The sequence below is a fragment of the Callionymus lyra genome, chromosome 11 (assembly GCF_982586985.1).
Source record: "Callionymus lyra chromosome 11, fCalLyr1.hap1.1, whole genome shotgun sequence".
Taxonomy (NCBI): Eukaryota; Metazoa; Chordata; class Actinopteri; order Syngnathiformes; family Callionymidae; genus Callionymus; species Callionymus lyra.
Genome location: NC_141828.1, coordinates 15020635 through 15047307, shown reverse-complemented (window position 1 = coordinate 15047307; position 26673 = coordinate 15020635). Strand labels below are relative to the sequence as shown.

The window sequence follows — 26673 nt, the reverse complement described above, 5'->3', positions numbered from 1 at the left end:
TTCTTCAGTTTGAAGTGAAGTGCAAATATATATTTTTTACATAGAAAGTATATAATTTAGTATTTCAGTCCATTCTTCTGTCAGGAGTGGATCAGCTTGCAACCAGTGTCTTATAACAGTTTTCTTTATAGCCAAAGTCTTAATTCTGAAGTTGAATGTTGTTGAAATTGTCTGCAATTTGAGTCTGTAATATGTCCACCACTATTCCGTTTATCACCGACCAGAATTTTTGTCAGCCTTGGGCAGTCCCCCAAAAAATGTGCCAATGATTAAAACTCCTCAGATCCACATACTACATAAAAAAAGGATTAATAAAAGTAATTGTATGGTACTTCATAAGGAAAAACATTGTAAGAAAGTCAATATTAAACAAATATTACATATGCTCAGGTCGTTACACATGTTGAGATGTAACTTTAGACATAATTTTTAGCAATTTAACACAATTTTAATCAGTATGCCATGATATTTAAAAAGTTGACTCTAGATGTATTTTTAATGGTACAATGACAGTCAGTCACACATCCCTGGTTTTTCCTATCAAACAGGTTCTTTTATATTTACTCAGTAAAACTTCAAGCGATCCAATGACCTTTAAGTTTCATCGGTTATTCCGGGAAGGTTTTCTAACACACCCTTCCTTATTCAAATAGTTCCTGTAGAAACTATTTGTCGCAGCCACACAAATGAAAACGTGTGTAGCATAGTTTCTTTTTCTGATAATAACCGCTGAGACTCACCTTGACGGGCGGTTTAAGAAACACATCACCTCTCAGGGTCTTTGAGATTGGCCATCACGAATGTCAATGTTCAGCCTGAAGGCAGCAAGAGCTGCTGATGAGAGTCGCGCTGCTTTAAAAGACAATCCTTCCTACATCCTCACAACCTGTAACGTGTCAACGAGGTAATGTGTAATTTCTGAAGTAGGTCACCGACAAAATGGTGAATAGTGGAATATAAGTAAGTAAGTAAGTAAGCAAGATCGTTCGAAAGCTTAGGAGCAACAGCCTGGAAGGATTTCTCTCCTCTGGTCCTGAACCGTGTTCAGGAACCATCAGTAGATTCTGATCCACAGACCTCAGAGCCCGAGCTGGGGTGTAAGGCTGGATCAGATCAGTGATGTAAGGAGGAGCCTGACCATGAATAGATCTGAAAGTAAGAACCAGAATTTTAAACTTGATCCTGAAAGAAACTGGCAGCCAGTGAAGAGTTTTAAGGATTGGAGAAATGTGAGTTCTTCTACTAGAGCGGGTCAGAATTCCCAGTGACGAGTTTTGCATCAACTGCAGGCGAGAATATAAGATGCTTAATATAAAGAGGAAACTGGACATCAATCTAAAAACAGCTCACTTCCTTTAAATAGATAAAAATAAACATTTGATAATAATTTGAACCAAAAATACCTCCCTTTTTTTTTTTTTAATCATTCTGGTTACATATCCATAATTTACATCACCGAACAGCACACAAACACCATTATTATAAAAGAAAAAAAAAATACAGCTTTTGTCTATGTCATTTCGTAGTAAAATATTAGTAAGTAAGTACTCTTGTATTCATAACACATTTGATGATATAATTTAAATCATTTTATAGAAAAGAAAATAAAAAGCTGAAAATAACAATAATTATAGAAAAAGTGGTACATTATTACTCGGATTACAAACAAAAACGTGTTAAATAAAGAAGCTGTAGTTGAGATTTTTCACTGTTGAAGAAAAGATCATTCAGTTCCGCTCATTTTGGTCCAATCAAGAGTAACTTGTTACTGTTTTTCTAATCCATAGCCTGTGTCCGATGTAGCATTCCTTTTGAGTCCACGCACACTCGACTCCACAAGAGAAGGACAACGCGGTAACTTTCAAAAGGACAACATGGTCTTTTGTACTTTGTACTTGTATTTTTTTAATTGATGAAGCCGGAAAAGCTCTAAGAAAGTCAATCAAGTTTGTTGCCTGGATAACCACAACCGTTGTTTTTGTTCCGTTTTCCCTTGAATTTCAAATTTAAGATTCCTATAAAAACTTTTGACACGGGTAGGAAGATTTTTTTGTTCCAGGAACACCCACGAGGATACATGCTCCGATTCCTTGTTTGCTTTAAACACTCTTACAAAACTGTTTGCTATGATGAAGTGTTATTACCGGATTGGCTGAGTATTTGGCTGGAGTATTTGGCTTCGTCCAATCACACGCCAGCCCTAAAAATACGGGTCAGTGTGACTGCTTGACCGCTGCTGTCAATATTGACTAATCCCTTCAGAATCAGTCCCCACTGAGATCAATGATTCCACCACTAAGAGCGCAGGTTTTTAACCAGTGCTAGTGGATTACAGAACTAGTCTTTGATAGAATTTAAGGTTGAAAAATTGAAGGCGCATGTTTCGACAGCTTGTCTACAAAGTATGCAAACTAAAAAGTTTAAAATTGTAGATAATATCTGGACCTGTATTTGAAGAACTTTTCTGACCAGTGCTTAGGTTGTCGGATGTGTTCAATCATTTATATTAGGCCACTGAGAAAAGTTGAGATCAATACGTACACAGAAGTTAATACGTTGCAACACTGAACACAGTTCCTATGATTTTGATGATTAGAATGATCCATAATCTGATCAAGGGGTGTCCAAAGTTTTCCAGAGAAGGTAAAAAACATGTTTTATACCTCAGATTCTCTTACCTCTATGGAATAAATACATGTGTAAAAAAAAGAGGATAAATCATAGCTTGTAAATGTTGCTTTTTAAGCACTTAACATACACCGTAGCTTCAAAATGAAGGGATTTATAGAAAACTTGGATTGGTCAGAAGAAACTCATCATAATTTCAATGTCATTTTTTACTTTGTATTGGAATGTCTTGGATAAACTTCAACGATGCCAAAGGTTCAGCATTTTCTACGATACTGGATGTTGAATTTTCCCTTCTATATACTCACTAGAGTAATTAAATTAAAGCAAGTTTCACTTGGTGTCACTAGCGTCCCAGGTGTGTTAAGACTATGAACGTATGTGTACAATAAAGAGCATTTGTTTTGGCTGTTGCTTAGAGATATCAAAAACAGGAAACTTTGTTGACGGCGATTCCCTCATGCGCTTTGGTATTTCCGCAAGGCTTACTTAATCCAGCAGAAGTTTGGAAGTCCCTCTCCCAGGAGCCACAGTGGTCAATAGATTCAGCAGAAAAAGGCGACCACAGCTGGCCAGAGCGAGAAAGAGACGAATACCGCCATCTAACGGTGAAACGGAGTTAGAAATTGAATGCCTTTTTTTTTTGTTGGTTTTAAAAGTGAAGCGTTCTTCCACGCCTTCATTCCTAGGATGCTACTTCATTGACCGCTGTTCCATTTCCAAGTAGCTGGTGCTACTGCGTCATAGGTTGATTATAATTACAGAAACATTTAATAGAATTGTGCCAAAAATGATACATTCAGCAGATGGGCAAGAATAAATAATTCTATATTTGTTCCATTTTGTCATGTTTCAACCTTAATATCAATCTTTTATTAGTTCTGCAACTTCACACAGAAGGAAAAATATTAATTTAATAGTAAACCCAAAGCAAGTCAGAGCTAATTCATACTGTGACGCTTCAGAAAGTCTGGGTTAAGAAAAGCAAATCAAACAAGCCCACTTGGAGGAGCTATTTGACCAAAAAACGAAAGAGTTCTGCCATTATAGGTCTATGGTGGCTGACAAATTGAGAGAGAAACTTAAGGATATATGAGGATTTATTCAATGGCATAGAAATGTATAAAATGCTCGTGTTGTGTTTTCTTTCTTTTTTTTTTTTAGAAAAGCATCAAATACAGAACAATCAACACTGTTGGAATCCATAACAAAATACATTCATTAAAAACTATCTTTTAACATGCCACCGAGCCAAATCCTGATTGTGCAGTTTTGAGAAGGGCAGTGAGACAAAAAGGGTGGAGAGTTCTAGTATCATGAAAACAATGATGCACAAGGAACATATTTAATGATTTAATGAAAGTGTTTTCCAAGTATAACTCAAGTAATGTATAGAGAAATCAACCGAAATTAAAAGGATGAGGCTAATAAGCTAATATTGCAAAGAAAAAGTGAGTAGAACATGAATACATGAAAAAGGGGATGTGTAAATAAAAAAAAGTAGAATGAAAAACAAGGGAATCAGAAGGTTGACACTAGATTGGTGATATATGACAAAATTAAGATATTGCTTTATCATTATTTCACATGTCACAAGGGAGCCAATATTGCTTTTCATATGCACTGAGTAACATCATCTATCGACAACATTGTTCCGTCATTTCATTTAGTAATAGTCCAAGTTAGTCTTTTTAAAAGGTGCAGTCCATTTTAACAACACAATATTTCTTCAGAACCTAACCTTGTCAGTCAAGCACACTTGTAACACAAAATGACTGGATTGAAAGCCACTAAGAAAATATTACGATATAATTGATGAAAGGAAAGTTGTGCTTTCCTAGTTGCACTGTATATCTTTAATGTGTTCATGGGGAGGAGTTGGATGGAGAAGTTTCAATCCAACATAAATGACTTTTCAATGCTGCAGGTTATAATTGGAAACATTAGTTATTTTGTCATAATGCTTAATATTGCCCATTTATTTATTACATAATCAATGGTGTAAGATAAAGTAGAACAATGTGAATGCAAAAGGTACGATGATCATGAATCAAGAGAACCTTGAACAAACGCAATGTTTGTTCAAAATGTAAAATGGCAGTAACAAGACAAGATTCAAAAGGGAAGACTTGAAGATGAAAATGCCTTTGTTTTTTAAACAACCTGTGACTTTATAGATGGGAAAGTTAGGACAACATAGAACAAAGAAAGACACACTGTAAACATGAAGACACTTTTGCTTACGAGACAGCTGGTATATCAGAACCTCAGTTGGGAGCCGACATGGAGTTTCTCTCCATGCCAGGAACCTCCTTTGCAGTTACTGGTTACTTTTAGTGCTGGTCATGTGAGGGTGCTTGAAAACGGTCAGTTGTTCTTGAGCAATTCCAAGCATCCCTGCAGAAGAGTTACGTTGTTCTGCGACAAAAAAAAAGAAAGACACGATTTGTATAGACATTAGTTTCAGCCAAGTTTGAAATATTTAATACTTTAAAATTATATGAATAAGTAAAATGAATTTAATCTTCAAATCATTTGACATAAAGTTTTTAAAAACGACAATACAATGAAAATAATAATAATAATAATAATAAAATGAATTACTTAACAAATAATAAAAAAATATATATTGATAAATATAAAAAAAATACACTTGTTTAAATGATAAAAATGGACCTACTCCCAGTTGTGATTGACCTACCTTGGCATGCTTAATCTCAAGTTCGGCCATCTCTATGAGATTCTTTCTAAAAGCCACAACTCGTCTGCCTTTAAAACTCGTCAGCTCTAGGGAGGAGAAAATATTTATTATACATTTGAAAATTGATCCTGAGGATGACCGAACCTTTCTTCCCGGACTCGGAAAGCTTGTCGAACTTTTGCAGACACTGCTGCTGGTGTTCCTCGGCCTGAGGAATATCCTTGCTCTTCAGTCGTGCCTTGTCCAAAGCTTTATTTGAGTTCTCATAGTCAACGAGTGCCCTCGCTCGTCTGTAGAGAAGATCCTTCAAATTGTGATTGGAAAGGTGAAACAGGACCGAAGAAAATAATGGTTAGTTAAAAGGTAAAAAGCAGTCGTCACGTCCCTAATGAAAATAAACTATGGAACAAATTATGTTTTTAACATTTAAACCAATGCACAAAATGAAGTTTCAAGGCTTTAATATTCATTTTCACGTCTATGAGGATCTGGAAATGTGTTGGGCCTCAAACTATTAGATTCAGCCACTGATTCTATTAAAGATCTAAGTAATCACACATGTATTGCTTGGTATGATTCAGCAGATCTACATTGTTTAAAAACGACAAAAGACACCGTAGCCGGTGTTGGTGTCAAATGAATAAAAAAGCAGGAACCCCTTGACGATTATTTACCATCTCGATGGCACATTTCATTAGCAATACTAAATAAAGCTGTGATCGATCAACCTCCAGCACCACTACCCTCCCTTTAAAAAATGGTCAAACTCATTCACAGAGAGGCTGAAATATTAGACACAGACATGGGCAGAACTCCGGTGGTAGCATGCGGCTGCAAATGCCATTCTAATTTGCCTGGAAACAGCCCAGCATCCAGGCTAAACAAAATGTACAGTCATCGAATAGTCTACAAGTGGCCCTCTATTAACAGAAGGTTTCACGTGATCGTCCACATGGGGAATGATTGCTCCTTCAACCAGTTAAGGACAGTCGACTGAGGACCAAGGGCTCTGATTAAGTGTCGCCGACACTCATCCCAACCACTTGATAATTGGGTTTGACTTTACCCAGCGAGAACTAAAGGTCACAGCCTGACAGACAAGAGCACCACATCATCTGCAGAAAAGGAGCAATGATATCCCGTTATCGCCCAACTGAAGACCTGCCCTCCCCTGAACATGGTGAAATATCTACTCCAAGTCTAATGTCTAATTTGTTGAGCAAAATCCGAAGAACTTTTCAAGACCCTGCGGAGCGTCAAGAGCCTTTTTAATGTTCCATGACCAGGACTAACACCCTGCGGCTTCTCTTGAATCTGATGAAAGCTGGACCAATACCAAGGCCTACTAGACCGTCAGGGGAAGCTCATCTTCCATCTGGTTACTCCAAAAAGAAGCAGGTATATCAAGTTGGAACCCTTAACACAACAACAGAGGGTCCTATCAGGCCAGAGATGTGACATTCTATGTCATGAGTGCAAGACTAGAAATCTGGAATTGGGGCACAAAGGCCAATACCGTGGTTGTTGTTGAATCTTAATAGGCTACAATGAATAAGCAAATTGCCTTTATTCGGACGCATGTGGCTTGGATAGTGGTAAATAGTTATGAAAACAAGCGACTGAATTTTTGGGCAAAACTAAAGTCCTGGAAATGACATCACATACTATATCTTAGGAGGCATAATGTAGTATAAAGAACATTACATTATTGGTACACAAGTTTTGTAACCAGAATAAATGCCTTTAACAAATAAAGATGCTCAGATGCTGCAGCCGCAACACAATAAGGTGTCTATAATACAACGTAAAAACTATGTCATGTGCAATCAATCAATTTCAATTCAGTTTGTGATAATATCATGTCATGTTTGTAGCTCTGTATAAAAAAAAAGCAAGAGATTTAATTAAACAATTACCTTGGCAGCTTGAATATCCCTCATGTAGTATCTAAGCAGCTCTGTGAGTTTCAGCTCCTGGTCGGACGCTACTCTTCCCTCTACTTTCTGAATCAAACACAAAGAAAGTGTATCAACTGGACAAGAATAAGTCTTACACTGCAGCAGTTGGTCTCCAAGTATACTTACTCTGAGCTTTTCAAAGAGGTCCGACAACTTCTCAAGGTGCCTTAAAAATAAATAAAAAAAACAATTGATTTAATTGATAATATGGATAAATAAGAATCTAGACAAACATTGCTGAGATCGCTGACTTGATCAAAATTGACACAATTATCACTGAAGAAATTCAACACACTTTAGGGCAGAGAAATTCTTGTAACCATCGAAAATAACAACCCTTTATTGTTTTGATTCTAGAAGCCAGGATAAAAGAAACCTACCTATTCTTATTAAATTCATCTTTTTTTTTAGATCCTGCATCTATTAAGAAGTCCCAAAGATACCTTGAAGTATTTACTCACTTCTTACTTGCTGTGGTGTCATCTGACGAGATACTGCTTAGTGTGGAGGAAATATGAATATAATCATCAGCTATATCTTGAAGAAAAAGAGAGAACACGGACTGTTAGGAAGCTGCTTTGAAAACAAAGATATATTAATAACTGCTTTATGATCTATAAAGGGAAAAAAAAAAAGTTTTCTCAAATACTTTTGTGTGTCCTAGTCATTTTCTCTGCTTTGGTAGTGGAATCTTTAATTTTTCCATAGTAGTCAAGCAGGAACGTCTTCTCCTGCTCAAAAAACTCATCCACTTCCTGTTTGGATAAAACCAAAAAAATTAGGTTAAACAAGTTGAATGTGAAACTCTTATTACCGAGAAATATTATGCAAAAGCCTCACCTTTATTCCGGAGATGAGCACCTCATCTGCTGACTTCACCATGTTTTTAAAGAACCCACCGAACATTTCCTTGGCATTTTTCCTGCGCACACTTAGCTGCAATGATAGAAAAACAACCCGATTATTTTAGCATTTACATTATTTTGTGAGAATGGGTACATGTTGGTTTAACTCTAAAGTCACCGACAGTAATAAGTAACTAGATAAGCGCAAGTGCTGATGCCAGCAGGATGCAGACTGAATGTCACATGTGTTCAGTAAACTGCACTTCCTCTCTTCCCAACTGAAAAGCATAGAAAAGGAAGTCAGCATTATGCAGCACTTACATCCTGATCATACTCCAAGAAGATCTGAAAGTTTCTGTCTTTGCTAAGAATGGGGTGCGACGACACTCTTTGCAGGAAGATTTCATGCACTTGGACAGTTTTCTTGAATACAGCAAGGTATTCCCTGAAAGGGAAAACAAGGGAGAACAGATTTAATAATACTTCATATAAATATCATTCATCTCAAATAATATATATATATAGTGTCTATTTGTTGAACTCACGCTTCCAATTCCTGCTTCATTTTTGCATACTCGTCCTTCGTCATCGTGGCTTCACCTTCGCCTAGTTTGTGCATCTTTTCTCTTGGACTCTCAAAATCCGGTTTTGGAGGTGCAGGGGGGATCTACCGAATAGAGAAAGGATATTTAAAATAAACATTTTTAAGACTTAAAACACAATTAAGTAACTCACAATGAGTCCTGCATAGTCTTCCGTCTCAACCAAAGTGTCATGTAGCCAAATGAAATCTTCATGTTGTCTGGGAACAGAGAACTCCGGCTTCTGGAAACAGCTAAGAGTCGTCTGGAAAGAAAAAAACCATGTGATGAATACAAGATCTTCGCAACGTTACGATAGCAAAGTAGATACAAATAATTGTTTTTATACCTTTGTATGGACAGTGAACTTGACCTTGTCTCTTTCACAGAGAGCATCAGGAATGTCAATGAGAAGAGAGGCGTCATGGTTCAGATCAACCGAGACGGAGCGCATCTTGAAAAATGAGAAGATGTACGTTATTGGAAACAAAACATAAACAAATGGTGGTGTGTGTGTGTGTGAGACACAAATACATTTATTTACTTTCCATCCTAAAGAATGAGAACATGGCGTTTGTCATTCTGAAGTTGCACCAATACAAAGTTTAAATTTGTGTTCCATGTTCTCAGGAGTACTTTAATAGTAAGTTGACTTTATAGCCGCTACAAGGTTATCTGACAAGATAACAGCTTTGATAAAAACACATTTGTGAATACACTTCTTTTTAAACTCTTCCCGTGTATAATGTCGACTGACAACACATATCAAATATGTTTTCGTCTTTTTAAACAACATTGACTAACCACTTAGTTTACCACTAGAATGTTTTTAAAGAGCTCACAAGTTCAAAGTAATTCCGTAGCCCCGGCTTTGATGTTTAGCTAACGTAGAGCTATCGACTTTTTTTGTTGCCATTTGAATCCATAGCTTTAAAAGAAAAAGCTCACCTTTTCTTTCGTCCTTTCGTCTAACGTGGATGTCATTGTGTTCCCAGCGTTGAAGAAGAACAACACACAAAGAATTAACCAGAAATAAGTTGCTAGTTATCGAGTTAGCTGGTTGACGTGCTGTCAATTCGTTTTTTTCCTCCTCCAGCAAAGTAGTGCGTTTCAAACCCCGCCCCCAATTTTATTTCATTGGTCAATGTCAAATTAGGACAAGTATCGATTGGCAGTTGACTAAATCAATCATTTTTATTTTTTTTATTTATAGTTTCAGCGTTTATAGTTTCGGGTTTTACTTCTAAACAATCTATGGTGGACGCCGGAGGAAAAAGTGAAAGTTAAAAACCGAAGCAAAACGAATCGCTTGACTCGATATTCAATATTTACACGGAAGTAGATGTGACGCGCGATGCATTGCGGGTGATGTAGTTTGAAAGGGGCGGAGTAGGACTCAAGACTCACTAGATTAAACTACAATTCCCATCCCCTTGCATCGCTTGTCTGTGACGCACAAGTTAGGCGCGTAGACATGGTCGTGTTTTCGCGACTTGCAGGGGAAAGTTCCCCGGAAATATTGCGCCAATGATATCGTAAATATAGAAAACACGAATTGCTAATAGATAGAGTGGTAACTGATATAAGACATAAATGTTATCATTGTCAAAATGTTGTCTTTAAAAGTCACCAGGTTGGCTGGGTTTGTGGACGTTCACCACCACTGCTCCCATCTCGTCTCTAGATACTTTGCCAAGTCGTCATGCACCTCAAAGAAGACCAGTCCCTACACCTCACACAACAGTGACCTCTACTCGTCTCTGGTCAGATCCGTGTTGTCCCCGAAGAGGGTCAGCTCTCGATCGCCGGAGAGTCTCCAGGCGGAGGACGAGCAGGTCTACGGACCTGTGGTCCTGGCACCATTTAAGACGAGGGCCGTCGCGGCACCTAAGACGAGGAAGACCCCCCAAATCCTGCATCCCTTTCAGCACGACCAGCAGGACACTATGACCGAAAGTACGGATGACCTCGAATCGACTCTTCCGCTTCGGATAGCGTTAGACCGGGATCGACGAGACAAATGGGCCAACCCGAGTGTGTCCAGAATCCTCCAGTACACCTTGAGTCCTCAGCAGATCTACTACCTGGAAAGGTGGAAGAGGGAGATGATCGCAAAGCTGGGAGAGAAAGGCTTCGAGGAGTACAGTGAAAGTAAGTTTAGATCTGTTATGTTATGTTTAGATATATTATGATAAGGTTCCAGGGTTGAGTCAGTACTTGGGTGACTTAGGTCAGTCTGTCAAACTGAGTCTGAGAAACCTGGGTGTTGTATTTGATAAAGACATGTCTCTTGTTCAACACTGCAGAAAAAACTGACCAGAAACTGTTTCCTTCAACTGAGAGAAATCTCTAAATTTATTTACATGCGTATTTACATGATCTGGAGCTTGTAATCCATGCGTTTGTTTCTTGTCGTCTGGACTATTGTAACAGTTTGTTTTCATGTCTTAACAAGAAGGATGTGTCTCGCCTGCAGTTGATTCAGAACTCACATCTCTCCGGTCCTTAAAACTCTTCACTGGCTTCCAGTTTCTTTCAGGATAAACTTTAAAATTCTGGTCCTTACTTTCAGAGCTATTCATGGTCAGGCTCCTCCTTACATCACTGATCTGATCCAGCCTTACACCCCAGCTCGGGCTCTGAGGTCTGTGGATCAGAATCTACTTATGGTTCCACACACATTTTATTGAATATTGTTTTGATTGTTTAAGCGCTTTGTAACCCTGGTCTGGAAAAGCGCTATACAAATAAAAATTACTTACTTACTTACATCCGTGAGGGGGGGACTAGGAGACAGAAACCCCCACCAAAGAACATTTGAATGATTTAGAAAAGGAAACAAATTAGGAAGGAATCTCCACAGGGGATCGTGGCAAGGAACCAATATGGCGATAGGGGGAGGACCTCTCGGGCCCGGAAAGTTGCCTTAAATATACCGATGTTTCTATAGTTCGAAACCTTTTCTCCCGGTGCTATCGACCTTTAAAGTCGCCGGCAGAAAGTGCTCCCAATCGATCGTAAAGCTTGTATTTTGTTCGACTTGAAGCGGCGAATAAACGACCCGTGACACATTCTGAATTGACCCTTTCTCTCCACAAAGCGAAGCATAAGAACCAGGAAGTGAGATCTTTACACCTCCTTTCCTTTTGATTAGGTTGTTTACTTTTTTCTTCTTGTCCATTAGAATTATTTCGACAGGGGAAGCTCTTTCACACTGCTGTGGAGAACATCCTGGTGGAAGGAGAGACACCATCAGCATCCCCGTCTGAGATCGAGGGATACATGGAGAGCGTCTCCCATGTTTTGAAAAACGTCCGCAGTCCAAGAGCCATCGAGAGCGCAGTTCAACATGGTACCCTCAACTACCTTGGAATCGTGGACTGCGTTGCCCGATACAGGTAAGTGTCCTGTCAAAAGTTTACAAAAAAAGTTGTTTTTTTAATAACAGTGTCAATTTTCTCTCAGAGGTGTTCTGTGTCTCATCGACTGGAAGACTTCGGAAAAACCCAAACCACACCTGAGCAACACGTATGACAACCCTATTCAAGTGGCAGCTTATGCTGGAGCTTTGAACAGTGACACAAATTACAACTTCAAGGCAGGTACAACTACTAAACTCTTTTTACATATTGAACGTATGTAACTACTGTATTTCATATTCAATATGTTGTGTAAAGTGATGGTGTATACAGTATGATTTTCTTAAAATGTGTCCAACAATAAAGTGAGAAAACACCATTATGATGTTTGACCGTTCAATCAAATTACAGGTTGATAAAGGACTCATCGTCGTCGGCTACAAGGACGGGTCACCGGCACATGTCCATAAACTCGACGAGGAGACCATGTTGAAGTACTGGAATAAGTGGCTCAGTCGCCTCGGTGACTTTATAGAAAAGAGAAGAGAAGAAAGCGAACAAGTGAGTTTTTTTTGTTATAGCGCTGATGGTAAATAAAACACAACTAAATATTTATTTGATAAAAAAAGTTTTAAACTTCTGAAGACGCATTTGATGACAAATACGAATTTTATTATTTTTCTTTTTGTTATTATTGTTAAAAAATGAGAACAAATGCCGATACCTTCACTTCGAAACCGGTTCCTGAACAAGTATACACCAATATGCTGAGCATCTAACTCAGGGGTGGGCAATTATAATTCTTCAAGGGCCACATTAAATTCTGTGAATGTTGTTAGGGGCCGTCATTCGTCATTAGGTCATGACATTTATTAAGCTAAATAAGCTGCAATTTTATTCTTGTATATATGAGTTTTTTTTCAAAACATTTCTTCAACTAACTATGTTTTGAGGGATTAATATATACTCAAAAAATTACAGAAAAGAAAGGAGGAGAAAATTAATGAAATGTAAATGAATAATAAATACAAAATACATTTGTTAATGCATTAGAACCATTTATACATGGTCAAATTTTGCCGCATAAATACAGTCAAAGGGGCAGGCTTTGCCCAGGTCTGAACTCACCACAAACTCATTTCTCAAGTGTTGTTTTCCGACATCGTGTCCCCTAGCTTTGAGGTTTTGTTTCACCCTTTGATTAACATGTTGAATCATAAACTCTTGGTTGCCTTGTTTATTTTAAAAATCATCACATGTTTTTACTTTGCAGATCGAAGGGAATTCCTCGAACAAATCCCAAGTGCTCTGATGCTGATATGATCATCAGATTTTTCACATTGTACATATACTTTTGGTATTTGAATTATGTTAAAAGTTGAGTTCATTAAATCCATACCACACTTTTCTGTAGTCGGGGTCTTCAGTAAAACCAAGGTTTCGAAAAAGGGTGTACGAGACTCGGTTCTTCTCCTCGACGAAGCAATAGACGGGGAAACCCTCGCTGTGAAGTCTCCTCGCCATGACACTGACCAGGGTTTTAGCATAGCCTTTCCCTCTGTGCTCCGGTTGTGTGTACAACATGCCGATGGCACCCGAGTTGTACGTCAGGATCCAGGACACCGGCTGCCCCTTCTCATCCAAAACACACTTGGAGGGAAAGTTGAGGACCATGTTGCGGATCATCGTCACGGCCGAGTCCTGGCTAAACTTCCATGTCTGATTCACCAGCTGAACGTGGGCTTCATCGAGGCTGCCGAGTGTGATCCCCGAGCTGAAGCACAGGAGACAAAAAAAAAATATAATGGTCTTACAACTTCCATTGTCAGTATGAGTCACGAAAACTGATATGAAAAAGAATCTACCTGTCCACAGGTGGAAGTTTAGTGACATCCTCCAGCGTCATCATGTGACAAATTGCTAGTTCACTCTCTGGCAAGTTTTTTTCGGATGCTATTGTTTTGAACGGCCCAATGTTTTGAAGAGCGGTGCCTAAAAAATATGCAATAAAAACACAATTATTCATTTTCATTTGTTGACCCCAAGAGACAGACACAACATTTTGGTGAGGAAGATAGCTGAAGTTGACTTATAATGAAAAATGAAAACGAAGTAAACACATTTTTAGGTAGTAGCAACATCAACATGCACCACGACGTCTTGACGTCCAGGTGACGTTGGGATATTTTAATACGGCGAATTATATTCGTAATAGAAAGCATAGAATATACAAAATAGCTCTAATAACAAAATGATAGAGAAAAATAACTAAATGCAACTCTAAACAATATAAAAAATACTGGTTACAGTTCAGTAACATTAGCCTGAAAGGCTAGTTTCAGTAAAGTTTACCCAAACAAACCTTTAACTAACTAGTGAAAATTAGTAAAACCCTAAATCTGTGTGAGTTATTTTGTGCTGTTTTTTTAATCTGAAGGTTGGTCTGTGATTATAATAATACATTTGAATTAAAGTTGCCTTTTAAGAAACTCAGGGTCACTGTAAAGATGTGTTTAATTCAGCAAAACACATCATAGCAGCAATAAAGAGTGGATAAAACACAAAAATGCTGATGGAAAACAGTTAGTTATCCCTAATTTAGCTAGTAGGTGTATTAAGATTTGTAGAATATGCAAGACGGCACGAGTCATCTGCAACTTTGTACTTGTGGTGTAATAAAAAAGATACAACATATATTGTTCCAATTCAATTCAATGGACTTCACACTCACAGTGTGATCGTAAATGTTTATTTACCAAGACATAGAAACCTGGTCCAGTCAAACACAGAGGTGCTTCTGATGAGATCCTCCAGAGCTGCTGGATCAGTGGTGAACACCTCACTGTCCTTGAAGAGGTCCTTTTTCTGAAAAAAATAAAACACTAGTTGTTGAACAAATTACTGTATTTGGAATGAATTGCTTAAAATGTACCTGGACGACTTTTGGTCTGCAGATAATAACTCTGAAGTCCGGCCACTTGTCCACGATGACATCCAGTGGGTCTGAGCGAACCCGGTTCCTCAGGGCCAAAGTTCCATATACCTGGAGATCAATGGTAAAACTCAAAAGGAAAATACTGTATTTGCAGCAGAGTCCAACTGACAGGACTAACTTACCGATTGTGAGAGAGGCAAGTACATTTTGAGCTGGTTTTCTGCCAACTTCAGTTGTCCTTCATTCAATTCCATTCTTAAAACTTCAGAGGTTTTCTCCAGTCATTCCACTGAATAAAAGATTCTTCATCAATCCAATGTTCCAAATCTATTTTTAGATTAAATATTGTAACGTGTGGTCCTCCTCACAATGACCAGACGATTTTCTTGCACAGATGGCTTCTTTTATTAGCCGTACCTTACAGAAGGTTTTATTATTTCGGCCACAACCCACGTTGTAAACGTAAACTTCCTTCAACAACAACTGCGCATGCGCACACCCAACTTCTTAAAGTGCCTCGCGACATTACTAAACACAACAAATCAAGATCGTTACAATTATTATTTTCTAAGAACAGTTTGAAAGAATCCCAAAACTGATTCTACTCTGGTAAAAGTGTTTTACTCTAAGGAACTGTGACCAGGCGGGAGAGAGAAGTTGTGCACATGCGCAAACGTTTCTGCGGCTCCTGCTGAATGACAGCTGGTAATATAATAAAACTGAATATAAGAAAATATATTAAAATTAGATGGGGCAGTCATTTTTTCACAAGATTACATTTTTAATGTAAATGTTTTTATTTCGACATTAAAATTTTGAGAACTGACATTTAAATCGTTTAATGGTATAGTTTGTGTCCAATGATAGTGTGATTTCGATACAGCCTGCCTCAAATTTTCACACAAACAATTATTTAATTTTCCTATTCTTCATTTTGTTATCCCATCTGGATAAAGGCATGTTTTGAAGGTTGCATCATTTACTTCGGTTGAAATGTAATACCTAGTATCTAAGACTATTGTAAGTTTAGTTGTAGTTTTTTTTTGGTGTCTAAACAAGAAGGAGCTGTCTCGCCTGCAGTTTATACAAAACTCTGCAGCGAGAATTCTGACCTGCTCTAGTAGAAGAACTCACATTTCCCCGATCCTTAAAACGCTTCACTGGCTGCCAATTTCTTTCAGGATCCATTTTAAAATTATGGTTCTTACTTTCAGATCTATTCATGGTCAGGCTCCTCCTTACATCAGTGATCCAAACTTACACCCCAGCTCGGGCTTCCAGGCTGTTGCTCCTAAGCTTTGGAACGATCTTCCTCTCTCTCTGTGTTTGATGATCTACTGACTCCTTCAAGAAACATCTTAAGACCTTTTTATTTGTGCAGACTTTTCCTTGATTTTCTGGAACTCCTGTGTTTGTCTTATGTGTCTTGGCCTATTAAGCGTGTATTTTAGCTGTAAATTCTTTTGATTGTCAAAGTGCTTTGTGGCCCTGGTCTAGAAAGGCGTTTTACAAATAACCTTTACTTTACTTTAAAGAACTAGCATAAATAAAAGATAAAACAACTTTCATGTAACTCACAAATGTTTTTTTAATGGTTGTTCAATAACAGGTTTTGGAGTTTGGGGGCAAAATTGTTAAAGTTTGGAAAAAACTGTGGTGGTTAAAGGCGGCGACACTATTACTATTACACTTTTTATTTACAAGTCAGGACAGTCGTTTTTTTTTTGAGTGACAGAAGTTCAGATCTTTGTTTTTAATCAAGTTGTAAACTGTTCTAATAAAGTTATGTAAAATTATCATACATCTTGTTTCCTCAGAAACTTAATTTCCTATTAAATCTTACATTATTAAACATATATTCAACAGATCCAGCCAATTTCATTGGACGATAACAACTAAAAACATTGAATCAAAAGTTGAACTCGTACCACACGGCCCTGTACGCCGCATCCTCAATAAAGCCAAGACTTTTGAAAAGCTTGAGAGAAACGTCGTTTTCTTCTTCGATAAAGCAGTACACCGGGAATCCCAGAGTGTGAAGTTTCTTTGCTAAGGCGCTGATCAACACTCTGGCGTAACCTTTGTTCCTGTGCTCTGGCAATGTATACAGCAAACCCATGGCACAGTAATCGTACACCAGGATCCATGACACCGGCTGCCCCGTCTCATCGGTGATGCAGCAAGAAGGGAAATTCTTGATGAGGTTTTCAATGGTCCGGTACCCCACCTCGCCACCTCCAAACTTCCAGGTACTATTCACCATTTCCACATGTGAAAGGTCAAGGGATTTGATCCGTTGTTCTGTTTCTCTGTAAAAAAAAAGAATGAAACCAAATCCTTCATCCGTTATACAAATGGATTAAAGAGTCCAATACCTGTCCAACTCTGGTGACACCAGCTGGTCGACGTCTTCTAAATACATCAGATGCACCGAAGTAAACACCCTGAAGTTGACGTGTTTTTCAGAAGCTACATGCGTCAGCAAAGGAACGTGGCAAACATCCATTCCTGTCAAAGGTCAATCACAGAAACATGATAAACTTACAGCGGTTCATCCTATGAACCCGGTGCCACTTCTGAAGTTTTAAAAAGCTTTCACATTATGTTAGACAAATATGGCCTGAAAATATACTTTCCAAGTTAAATAATAATTGATTGATTATTATTTTTATTATTTTTATTTTTTATTTTTATTTTTATTTTTTCCCGTTTTTATTTCTATTTTATTTTATTTTATTCTATTTTATTTTGTTAATAGTGTTAAATTTCTAATTTTTGTAAATAATTGTATATTCTTAAGATCGTTTTTATTTTATTTTGTATTATTTCTTTTTCCTTGCACTTTATTTTTTTAAACTGCGCTGTTGTGAAAGTGTGTTTCCCCTCTGGGGATGAATAAAGCTTTTCTATTCTTTTCTATTCTATTTTTCTCCATCAGGTGCCATTTTTCATAAAGCAAATGAATTTACTATCACATAACAGAAATTACATAATCTATACATTTATTTAATTTTCTTGATTTCATGTTACCGTGTTTTTGCAGTTTCAAGTTTTCTTTATTTACATTATAGGTTAAAAATGTTTTCCAGTTCCTTAGCACTTCATAAAAGGGGCCTATGGACCTATATAAACTACAGGCTTTTCCTTGATTTTCTGGAACTCCTGTTGTGTTATCAGTTTTATCTTGCCCTTTAAAGTATATACTTTATTGAATATTGTTTTGATTGTTTAAGCGCTTTGTGACCCTGGTCTGTAAAACACTATACAAATAAAAATTACTTACTTACTTACTTACAATAAATAATCTAAATTTGCGTGGGAACCAGCCTGCTTGTATTAGATTAGATTACATTAAATAGAATTAATCAATCCCTCTGGAGATCTCTTTAGGGAAATTAGATTTCCAGTTCACAGCAGACAATAGAAGGTATAGCGAGTTTCATAAAAGCAAGAACTAAGGGCAAATAAAAAAAAAGAACAAAGTTCAAAGAGATAACAAAGTGCAAATATGAAACCTTGGCTCCTGGAGTTACCAGGTGGTATATAAAACTACAGGCATTAAATTGTTTGGGTATATATACAAACAATATATAAATATAGCATGGCATCAATGGCATATGGGATATTAGTAATAAAAACTATGGTTAAAAGTGAGAAGTTTGGATTATTAACTCTCCATTTTGGGTATGTTTGTAATGTTTAAGTGCTTAAATGGTAATTCAAGTGTTCAACACACTTCAATAACAGTATTTTTATCAATTCAAATACGTATTATTAAATTTGAATTACAAAAGCTTGTGAAATGAAACAGACATAAAAGGCACTTGTTTCATTGAATGCTCTTGATTTCATGCATTCATTTTCTCAACATACCTCCTACCAAAAAGTGAGCGCTCCATTCTATTGCGTTCTCCTTCGTCAGCAGTCGCTTCAAAACATTCTCATCCGTGCAAAAAAGAGAAATTTTGTTCGTGAAATTTAAAGATTCCTGTTTCTGCAAAGACATTTGTTTTAGGGTTTCAGTGATCAAGAGGTTTATTATCAACGTGTCAAGAACGTGACCCACCGTGGGATCAGGTTTACAAATGATGACCTTAAAATCCGGCCATGAATCCACGAGCACCTGAAGTGTAGTCGGTTTGTTCCTGTTAATGCCGAACAAGAAACCGTAAACCTGGAAAAGAAATAAAATAAAAATGACGTAATGAAGCTAAGGATCGATCTCGACTTTTAAAAGTAAACACATACCTTCTGACTTTTTGGCCGATGATTAAAAAGAACCTTCTCAGCAATGATAAGTTCTTCTTTCTCCAGGATCTTCATTTTGACCGTTTTATTTCTCTGAGAGAAGCCGTATGTTCTTCTTACACAACTTAATAAAACATTAACAGTTTCGTTTCTGCCGTGTAGGCAACAATATTTAACACTGCCCCCATGCGTTAGAAAAGCATATTGCAAACTGCAACTCCATCTGCTAATCGTTTTATTTATCAGAAATCATTCGGATTCTTTTTCGGTTATTTAACTTGATTTAAATCACTAGGTTGCCGTCATTGTAACATTTCCATTACGTAAAAAAATAGAAACCCATTTTGATATAAATAGAACATTTGAACTAGTTCTATTACTTCTTATATAAGACCGTCATTATGTGTCCACTTCTAAAAGGCAACTTAAAATGGATTTAAAGCTATTACAAGGAAGTAAACTAAAAGAACTTCTTCAAAAATAAATTGAACACACAAATGCCATATCGGGTTGATTTTTTTTATTCATGTTAAAAACACTTTATTTTCTTGTATAAATCAGTTATTTGAGTAAGTTGATTGTTCGAAGAATGTGTGCATTTCATTGTAAAAAGTTGATTCACTGTGGCTCAGAGTTTGAGTTAGCATCAATCAAAATACTGCTTCGGGCTAAAAGAAGAACATCTAAAAGGGAAGTGAAGATCCATCGGCTGCCACTTTTCCTTTTCGTATCTTTTTAGCACTTTTTCTCGACAACCTTGAGGAAACCATTCCATGGTTTGGACCAAACTGTGAACGTGCACTGGAAGGGCTGAGGGGCAGAGATGGAGAAATAGAATTAAAAACAAAACACATAAAAAAAAAAACATACACATGCTTGTAATAGAAACTTGTTTATATCAATTCTAGTCAAAACATGCCAACCAAAAAAAAAAAAAATCGATCAATAAACTTTCAGATAAGTCATGTGATTGATTTCTTCCTCGGAAACTAAGAAAAGGGAAGTATTACGTGTCTGTAAACTGTCATGTTGAACAAAGATCACTTGACTTATAAACAGTATCGAACAAGAAAGGCATTTGGAATTACTAAATATGTTACTTGTTACTAAGTAAAACATTAAATTGAATAGGTTTAATGGATTAAATAAACTTATCGAGTAATGGTAAAAGCTGCACACACTGCATTTTCTTCTAGGATGCATTTTTCCTTTTTTCATGAGTGCACTTGTTGATAAAGTTTGTATTTAAAACAATAAATGAGAGTAAAAAAATGGACTTACTCGAGCCACCTCTGGGTCAGTGTGGATGGAGCAGACTTCATCAACACCGCCCTTTCTGCAGTTGGTCCTGGCCATCTTCACCGTGATGACATATTTAATGCCACTCACCATCTTGGATAGGAAACAACAAAAAACACATAGAAAAAAATAAATAAAGAACTACATGATGACATGACAGGAGGTGCTGCTATTGTAACGGTCGCTAGGGGGCGCACAACAATATAATTCCACATAAATAAACGTATTTAAAGCCATAAGATAAGATCTACTAATTCATACACACACACCTGGCTTTTGGCCGAGACCGTCTCCACCACCTGGCTCAGGAACATGTCGTTGCTGTCGTTGTTGTGCTTGACGACGGCGTAGTTGAGCGCGGTCTGGAGGCCCGTGTCGTTCACGTCCACGTCCCTGTAGCCGCCCACGATAGACGCCTCGCCGACGGCGAACGCGGCCGCCACGAGCACGAGGATCACCTGACGAGTCATTGTTTTTTTTTGTTGTTTGGATCCGCGGGAGACTCGACGCGCACGTTTATAGACGAAGACGGGAGAGAAAAAACAACAACAACAACAAGGGCTCTGCCCACTTTTATATAACCCTTGACGTCACGATTGATTGAGAGCTCCGTCAGCCAATCAGAATGATCCCCGCAACTTACGCACAAAAAAAAGTTGCGTAACATTCTAGTCTAGTTTGAAAGCCAAAAAGTTTCGACCCTCTTTTGTCTTGACATGGAAACACTGCAGTCAATATGGTGAAGTACAGGAACTATTTTTTGATTAAGTTTCCTTTATTTATTCAATGTTTTTTTTTGTTTTTTTTTGCCAGGGACGCCCAGGGCCAGCTGGTGATCGGGTGTGGGGTGGCATCGGTCGGGATTCTTGCGTACATGCTGCTCGGGAGGAGGCAGGAGAGGGTCGTCATTCCTCTGGGAGAAGGATGGTGGGGGAGAGGAGAGAAACCCACCGAGGAAGAAGAAGATGAAGGGATCCATTCGTTTGAAGTGCAAACATCGGATGAGGAGATCCAGGTGATGATGGATACTTAAAAGTATGACAAACTCAGAGCCAAAGTAGATCATTGCCATCAGGATGAATTTAAAGCAGGTTCTATGCGATTTAGTCGAGCGACACCAGTGGACTTAAGTGGTAGTGTTTTAGCCCGACGGGAGACTACATTTCCCATGAGCACACATGTTGCCATGTCCCGGTTTGCAGCAGTTGAACGAATTTCCATTGGCTGAATGAAGGATGGATATATATGAGATAACGGAATATTATATGCGTTATAACAGTTTTGTAAATAACGTAACTTTAACTTTGTTTTTGTACCGTAATCCCCCCCTCACTTCCCCAACACCACAACTAGCGCAATATGTAGCATGTTCACACCACCCCCAACAACTTTTTACAGTGAAAATAAAAATCACACAAAACAATGTACAAGTTATTTTAGTGCAAAAAATATGAAGGTATCCAAAACTACCCAGTGCTGCTTTAACCAGTTAAAAGTTTTTCTTTACTATTGAAATGCTTTTTTTAAACACTTGCATTTAATTGCGTCCTGATTGAAAGCTGGTATTTGTTGCTATTGAATAAATGAATTCAATTATTTGTTAAAAGGTCGGGGTTTTTTTGTGGTTGAATAATTCATGAACTTTTTAGAGTCTGATGTTCTTATTCCAATAATATTTATTTAATTCAAAGCCTTTTAAAATAAATATAGTTTTTTCTTTAAAAATTCTTAAATACTGAACTCTACGTGTAAAACTTTATTCAGTTTGAAAATATATCTATTTTTAATTAAATAAGAAAAAACAACAAATTCAACCATTTAATATACACATTATTGAATTAAATTGATTAATAGAAACAAACTCAACCTTTCTATATAGAAAATATTCAATTAAATGATTAAAAGGTAATAATTTAATACTTAAAAACAACAGCAAATCATTGTATGTGTCTCCCACGAGGGCGTGCAGTATGCTTAAACTAACATTGATTTTCTGGAACTCCAGTTGTGTTATCAGTTGTATCTTGCCCTTTAAAGTATATACTTTATTGAGTATTGTTTTGATTGTTTAAGCGCTTTGTGACCCTGGTCTGGAAAAGCGCTATACAAATAAAAATTACTTACTTACTTACTTACGTGTGCTGCTAAAACCTGTTGATATCCTGACCTTTAAATATTACAATTATTTAATAGTAACTGGAACATAACTCATTGGAAGGCAGGAAGCAGCTAGTTTTTTGGAGAATGAAGCCTCCATCTGCAACATTGTACTCCTCTAAGAACAAACTTTCCTTCTAAATCTCTCTACTGGACAGGACCTCCATCAGCGCATCGACAGGATGCGTTACACGGAGCCGCTCCAGGACAGTAAATTCCACTATGGATTCAACTCCAACTACCTCAGACAAGTGGCCTCGTACTGGAGGCACGAGTTCGACTGGAACAAACAGGTGGCGATGCTGAACAAGTTCCCGCACTTCAAGACCAAGATAGAAGGTTCGTGCACTTCGAAACCATTTTTGTAGCAGAGGTAAATCGCATTATCTTTCTACAAATGAAGGTCTTGATGTGCACTTTGTCCACGTGCGAGCTCATCCTCGCCCGAATCAGAAGGTTCTTCCTCTCATGCTCGTTCATGGCTGGCCAGGATCCTTCTTTGAGTTCTACAAGATCCTGCCTTTGCTCACTGAGGGCAGCCAGAGCGTCGTGTTTGAAGTCATCTGTCCCTCAATTCCTGGCTTCGGCTACTCAGAAGCTCCTCACAAACAAGGTACATCCATTTTAACCCGTGTTGTCTAAGGGTCAAGGTGACCCGAGGGCCTGAAAACAAATATGTTTTTTTGGTATTCCTTGTGGTGTCCCTGGGTCAAGGTGACCCGAGGGCCTGATAACAAATATGTTTGTGGTATCCCTTGTGTTGTCCCTGGGTCAAGGTGACCCGAGGGCCTGATAACAAATATGTTTGTGGTATCCCTTGTGTTGTCCCTGGGTCAAGGTGACCCAAAGGCCTGAAAACAAATATGTTGGTGGTATCCCTTGTGTTGTCTCAGGGTCAAGGTGACCCAAAGGCCTGAAAACAAATATGCTTGTGGTATCCCTTGTGTTGTCTCTGGGTCAAGGTGACCCAAAGGCCTGAAAACAAATATGTTGGTGGTATCCCTTGTTTTATCCCTGGGTCAAGGTGACCCAAAGGTCTGAAAACAAATATGCTTGTGGTATCCCTTGTGTTGTCTCTGGGTCAAGGTGACCCAAAGGCCTGAAAACAAATATGTTGGTGGTATCCCTTGTTTTATCCCTGGGTCAAGGTGACCCGAGGACCTGAAAATAAATATGTTTGTGTATGCCTTGTGTTATCTCTGGATCAAGGTGACCCGAGGGCCTGAAAACAAATATGTTTCAGAATCAGAAAATCAGAATCAGAAAACCTTTATTAGTCCCGCGAGGGGAAATTCGGTTTGTGGTATCCCTTGTGTTGTCTCTGGGTCAAGGTGATCCGAGGGCCTGAAAACAACTATGTTTGTGGTATCCCTTGTGTTGTCTCTGGGTCAAGGTGATCCGAGGGCCTGAAAACAACTATGTTTGTGGTATCCCTTGTGTTGTCTCTGGGTCAAGGTGATCCGAGGGCCTGAAAACAACTATGTTTGTGGTATTCCTTGTGTTGTCTCTGGGTCAAGGTTAACGACCTCCCTGGCTTCCAGAAATACACATGCAGGTCGGTCAACTTGACCAAGACGCAAAGGTTTAAAACCTTTTTTTTGTCAATTTGTTCATGATTTATTTTCTAAATACAGGATTCAGTAGTCTTGATGCCGCCAGAATCTTTCTGAAGCTGATGGAGCGAATGGGGTTCTCACATTTCTACCTTCAGGGGGGAGACTTTGGCCACGTTATCACCACAAACATGGCACAGATGAAGCCGGAGTAAGCATGCACCATTGAAATGTGGTAAATGTCTATTTTCTCTTCAACAATCTTTTTTATTTCAGGCGCGTGAAAGGTCTCCACCTAAACATGCTGAACCCACCTCATGGATTCAAAGTGCTGTTGTATCTTCTCATCGGTCCTTATCTGCCGTGGTTGGTGGGTCTGACCCGAGAGGACGTCGTGCGATTGTTTCCTTTCCACAAGGTCATTAATGTCATGTTGAACGAGTGCGGCTACCTCGCCATTCAGGCCACCAAACCAGACACAGTAGGTGAGAAAACCTGTGACTCCATCAATCACAACTCACTACTGTAATAACCATTCATTTTATTAAATAATGTTATTAATCTTTACCTTCTTTAACATGCTTGATAAGAGCAATTACATTTCCCTTTAGAACTGGCTTTTAAATTGAGCGAGACAAAGAAATAAAAAATAAAATAGGTCAGTAATGACAAAAAGAAAAAAGTGTATTACAGTGTATTTTTTTTTAAATAAAATAAGCTAAAATGTTCTTTTATTCTATATTATTGAATATAGTGCATAAAAGATAAATGAACAAAAATATTTTCGAGAAGTACAAATGAAAATAAAGGGAAAAGAGACAATTAGAATTGTGTTTTGGTTAAATAGGTACGGTTTTAAACCCTATATTTCACATTTTTCCCCCAGGCTGTGGTGTTAATGACTCCCCTTTAGCATTGGCTGCTTATATTTTGGAGAAGTTTTCCACCGGCACTCATCTGGACAACAGAGACTTGGAAGACGGTGGACTGGAGAGGTAACTAAATCTCAGTTTTTAAAAAACGTACTACCATCATTACCTTCATTCACTCAGTATCCGTTTGCAGTAAGTTCAGCCTGGACGACCTCTTGACTGGGATCATGATCTACTGGAATTCCGGCTGCATCGTGTCGTCCATGCGATTCTACAAGGAGAACTTTAGAAACTTTACGAAGAGACTCGACTTAAAGTATGCGGTTCATTTATATCTAGTTAGGGTTTTTACAATAGAAAATACAAAAGTGCATGAAGTATCTGCTTAGAAGAACCAACTTTCTTCACAAATGTTGCTTGCAGTTCTTTGTTGTTAAACTGTGTAGAGAAAAAGGGGATCGATACCAGTTTCACTGCAACTGTCTAGATCCAAAAACATTTCATACAAGAGTCCCAGATGATTAAGAAAATTACTTCACAATTAAGAGTGTCTTAAGATGTTTCTTGAAGGAGTCAGTAGACTCCATCAAACACAGAGAGAGAGGAAGATCGTTCCAAAGCTTAGGAGCAACAGCCTGGAAGGATTTCTCTCCTCTGGTCCTGAACCGTGTACAGGAACCATTAGTAGATTCTGATCCACAGACCTCAGAGCCCGAGCTGGGGTGTAAGGCTGGATCAGATCGCTGATGTAAGGAGGAACCTGACCATATATAGCTCTGAAAGTAGGAACCAGAATTTAAAAATTGATCGTGAAAGAAACTGGCAGCTAATGCAGAGGATAGGTGAAATGCGAGTTCTCCTACTTGAGCGGGTCAGAATTCTCGCTGCAGTTTTGTATTTACTACAAGCGAGTCAGCCCCTTCTTTTTTAGACACGAAAATAAACTGTTAGAATATTCTAAACGAGAAGACACGAATGCATCGATCATAAGCTCCAGATCATGTTGCGGCACCATTTTCCTTATTTTAGGTATTTAATTAAATGCATTTGTGACAGATTTGTATTTTCGTTTTCTAGGACAGGGATCCATGTGCCGACTGGAATAGCTGCCTTCCCAAATGAAGTGTCTCACGTACCCAGGTCCTGGGCGGCGAAACGTTTCTCAGACATCCGGTCTTACAACTTCATGCCCTCCGGGGGTCACTTTGCCGCCTTCGAGGAGCCGCAGCTGCTCGCCGACGACGTCTATCAGTTCGTCAAGCAGGTCGAACAGAAGTGACGGGAATGAGTGAACATTGAAATAAAAATCGTTACTCTGTATTAATACACATTTTGACATTCTGAATGTTGTACTGTACACATTCCTTGATGCAACACGATGCCCCCAGAAAACCTTTGGAACAACATTTTCTTATTAAATGCACTGCTGCAGATTCATCCGTTTTAATGAAAGTTAACAGACTTGATCACATTCGAAAAAAAATCTGATATTCAATAAATAAAAACTGTGTTCATGTAATACCAATAAAATGTATTG

At 38.1% G+C, this 26673-nt stretch overlaps 6 protein-coding genes across 8 annotated transcripts; 2 read left to right on the top strand and 4 right to left on the bottom strand.

The window, feature by feature from the left end:
- Nucleotides 1-3710: 3710 nt before the first annotated feature.
- Nucleotides 3711-9829, bottom strand: snx5 (sorting nexin 5). Its single transcript, XM_087802143.1, has 13 exons — nucleotides 9662-9829; nucleotides 9063-9167; nucleotides 8868-8978; nucleotides 8678-8799; nucleotides 8454-8577; nucleotides 8128-8223; nucleotides 7937-8042; nucleotides 7749-7824; nucleotides 7414-7453; nucleotides 7246-7332; nucleotides 5474-5633; nucleotides 5330-5415; nucleotides 3711-5046 (listed from the first exon to the last, which is right to left on the bottom strand). The coding sequence occupies exons 1-13, from the start codon at nucleotides 9695-9697 to the stop codon at nucleotides 4996-4998; spliced, it is 1200 nt and encodes a 399-aa protein (XP_087658269.1). The 5' UTR covers nucleotides 9698-9829; the 3' UTR covers nucleotides 3711-4995.
- Nucleotides 9830-10119: 290 nt separating this feature from the next.
- On the top strand, nucleotides 10120-13478 carry mgme1 (mitochondrial genome maintenance exonuclease 1). Of its 2 annotated transcripts, XM_087802144.1 has the most exons (5): nucleotides 10123-10864; nucleotides 11898-12111; nucleotides 12179-12311; nucleotides 12484-12633; nucleotides 13346-13478. In XM_087802144.1, the coding sequence occupies exons 1-5, from the start codon at nucleotides 10324-10326 to the stop codon at nucleotides 13382-13384; spliced, it is 1077 nt and encodes a 358-aa protein (XP_087658270.1). In that variant the 5' UTR covers nucleotides 10123-10323; the 3' UTR covers nucleotides 13385-13478. The 2 variants fall into 2 exon arrangements, with proteins under 2 accessions (XP_087658271.1, XP_087658270.1); XM_087802145.1 differs by lacking the exon at nucleotides 13346-13478 and having other exon boundaries at nucleotides 10120-10864; nucleotides 12179-12315; nucleotides 12484-12613.
- Nucleotides 13375-15533, bottom strand: LOC148069354 (glycine N-acyltransferase). Its single transcript, XM_087802150.1, has 5 exons — nucleotides 15190-15533; nucleotides 15005-15115; nucleotides 14829-14937; nucleotides 13938-14064; nucleotides 13375-13846 (listed from the first exon to the last, which is right to left on the bottom strand). Exons 1-5 carry the CDS (start codon nucleotides 15259-15261, stop codon nucleotides 13444-13446), a joined length of 822 nt encoding a protein of 273 aa, XP_087658276.1. The 5' UTR covers nucleotides 15262-15533; the 3' UTR covers nucleotides 13375-13443.
- Nucleotides 15534-15623: 90 nt separating this feature from the next.
- On the bottom strand, nucleotides 15624-19397 carry LOC148069353 (glycine N-acyltransferase-like protein 3). 2 transcript variants are annotated; one of them, XM_087802149.1, is made up of 5 exons: nucleotides 19256-19397; nucleotides 19074-19181; nucleotides 18881-18995; nucleotides 17383-17515; nucleotides 15624-17316 (listed from the first exon to the last, which is right to left on the bottom strand). In XM_087802149.1, exons 1-5 carry the CDS (start codon nucleotides 19328-19330, stop codon nucleotides 16917-16919), a joined length of 831 nt encoding a protein of 276 aa, XP_087658275.1. In that variant the 5' UTR covers nucleotides 19331-19397; the 3' UTR covers nucleotides 15624-16916. The 2 variants fall into 2 exon arrangements, with proteins under 2 accessions (XP_087658275.1, XP_087658272.1); XM_087802146.1 differs by having other exon boundaries at nucleotides 15627-17316; nucleotides 18881-19001.
- Nucleotides 19398-19760: 363 nt separating this feature from the next.
- cst3 (cystatin C (amyloid angiopathy and cerebral hemorrhage)) lies at nucleotides 19761-21119 on the bottom strand. Its single transcript, XM_087802349.1, has 3 exons — nucleotides 20824-21119; nucleotides 20537-20647; nucleotides 19761-20065 (listed from the first exon to the last, which is right to left on the bottom strand). Exons 1-3 carry the CDS (start codon nucleotides 21022-21024, stop codon nucleotides 19991-19993), a joined length of 387 nt encoding a protein of 128 aa, XP_087658475.1. The 5' UTR covers nucleotides 21025-21119; the 3' UTR covers nucleotides 19761-19990.
- A 65-nt stretch (nucleotides 21120-21184) lies between these two features.
- On the top strand, nucleotides 21185-26606 carry ephx5 (epoxide hydrolase 5). The gene is made up of 9 exons (XM_087802347.1): nucleotides 21185-21293; nucleotides 21368-21569; nucleotides 22870-23050; nucleotides 23115-23324; nucleotides 24346-24475; nucleotides 24541-24749; nucleotides 25151-25259; nucleotides 25330-25452; nucleotides 26214-26606. The coding sequence occupies exons 1-9, from the start codon at nucleotides 21271-21273 to the stop codon at nucleotides 26413-26415; spliced, it is 1389 nt and encodes a 462-aa protein (XP_087658473.1). The 5' UTR covers nucleotides 21185-21270; the 3' UTR covers nucleotides 26416-26606.
- The last annotated feature ends 67 nt before the right edge of the window (nucleotides 26607-26673 follow it).

Coding starts and splice junctions, on each gene's coding strand:
- snx5 (XM_087802143.1), bottom strand. CDS start 9,697: ATGACATCCACGTTAGACGAAAGGACGAAAGAAAAG. Junction 8,979..9,062: donor AGTTCACTGTCCATACAAAG/GTATAAAAACAA, acceptor TTTTCTTTCCAG/ACGACTCTTAGCTGTTTCCA. Junction 8,043..8,127: donor TGCTCATCTCCGGAATAAAG/GTGAGGCTTTTG, acceptor TTATCCAAACAG/GAAGTGGATGAGTTTTTTGA.
- mgme1 (XM_087802144.1), top strand. CDS start 10,324: ATGTTGTCTTTAAAAGTCACCAGGTTGGCTGGGTTTGTGGACGTTCAC. Junction 10,865..11,897: donor CTTCGAGGAGTACAGTGAAA/GTAAGTTTAGAT, acceptor CTTGTCCATTAG/AATTATTTCGACAGGGGAAG. Junction 12,312..12,483: donor ACACAAATTACAACTTCAAG/GCAGGTACAACT, acceptor ATCAAATTACAG/GTTGATAAAGGACTCATCGT.
- LOC148069354 (XM_087802150.1), bottom strand. CDS start 15,261: ATGGAATTGAATGAAGGACAACTGAAGTTGGCAGAAAACCAGCTCAAA. Junction 14,938..15,004: donor GCAGACCAAAAGTCGTCCAG/GTACATTTTAAG, acceptor TATTTTTTTCAG/AAAAAGGACCTCTTCAAGGA. Junction 13,847..13,937: donor AAACTTCCACCTGTGGACAG/GTAGATTCTTTT, acceptor CCTGTGCTTCAG/CTCGGGGATCACACTCGGCA.
- LOC148069353 (XM_087802146.1), bottom strand. CDS start 19,330: ATGAAGATCCTGGAGAAAGAAGAACTTATCATTGCTGAGAAGGTTCTT. Junction 19,002..19,073: donor TTTGTAAACCTGATCCCACG/GTGGGTCACGTT, acceptor ATGTCTTTGCAG/AAACAGGAATCTTTAAATTT. Junction 17,317..17,382: donor GTGTCACCAGAGTTGGACAG/GTATTGGACTCT, acceptor TTTTTTTTACAG/AGAAACAGAACAACGGATCA.
- cst3 (XM_087802349.1), bottom strand. CDS start 21,024: ATGACTCGTCAGGTGATCCTCGTGCTCGTGGCGGCCGCGTTCGCCGTC. Junction 20,648..20,823: donor CGGTCTCGGCCAAAAGCCAG/GTGTGTGTGTAT, acceptor TTCCTATCCAAG/ATGGTGAGTGGCATTAAATA. Junction 20,066..20,536: donor CTGACCCAGAGGTGGCTCGA/GTAAGTCCATTT, acceptor TCTGCCCCTCAG/CCCTTCCAGTGCACGTTCAC.
- ephx5 (XM_087802347.1), top strand. CDS start 21,271: ATGGAAACACTGCAGTCAATATG. Junction 24,476..24,540: donor ATGGCACAGATGAAGCCGGA/GTAAGCATGCAC, acceptor TTTTTATTTCAG/GCGCGTGAAAGGTCTCCACC. Junction 25,260..25,329: donor GAAGACGGTGGACTGGAGAG/GTAACTAAATCT, acceptor ATCCGTTTGCAG/TAAGTTCAGCCTGGACGACC.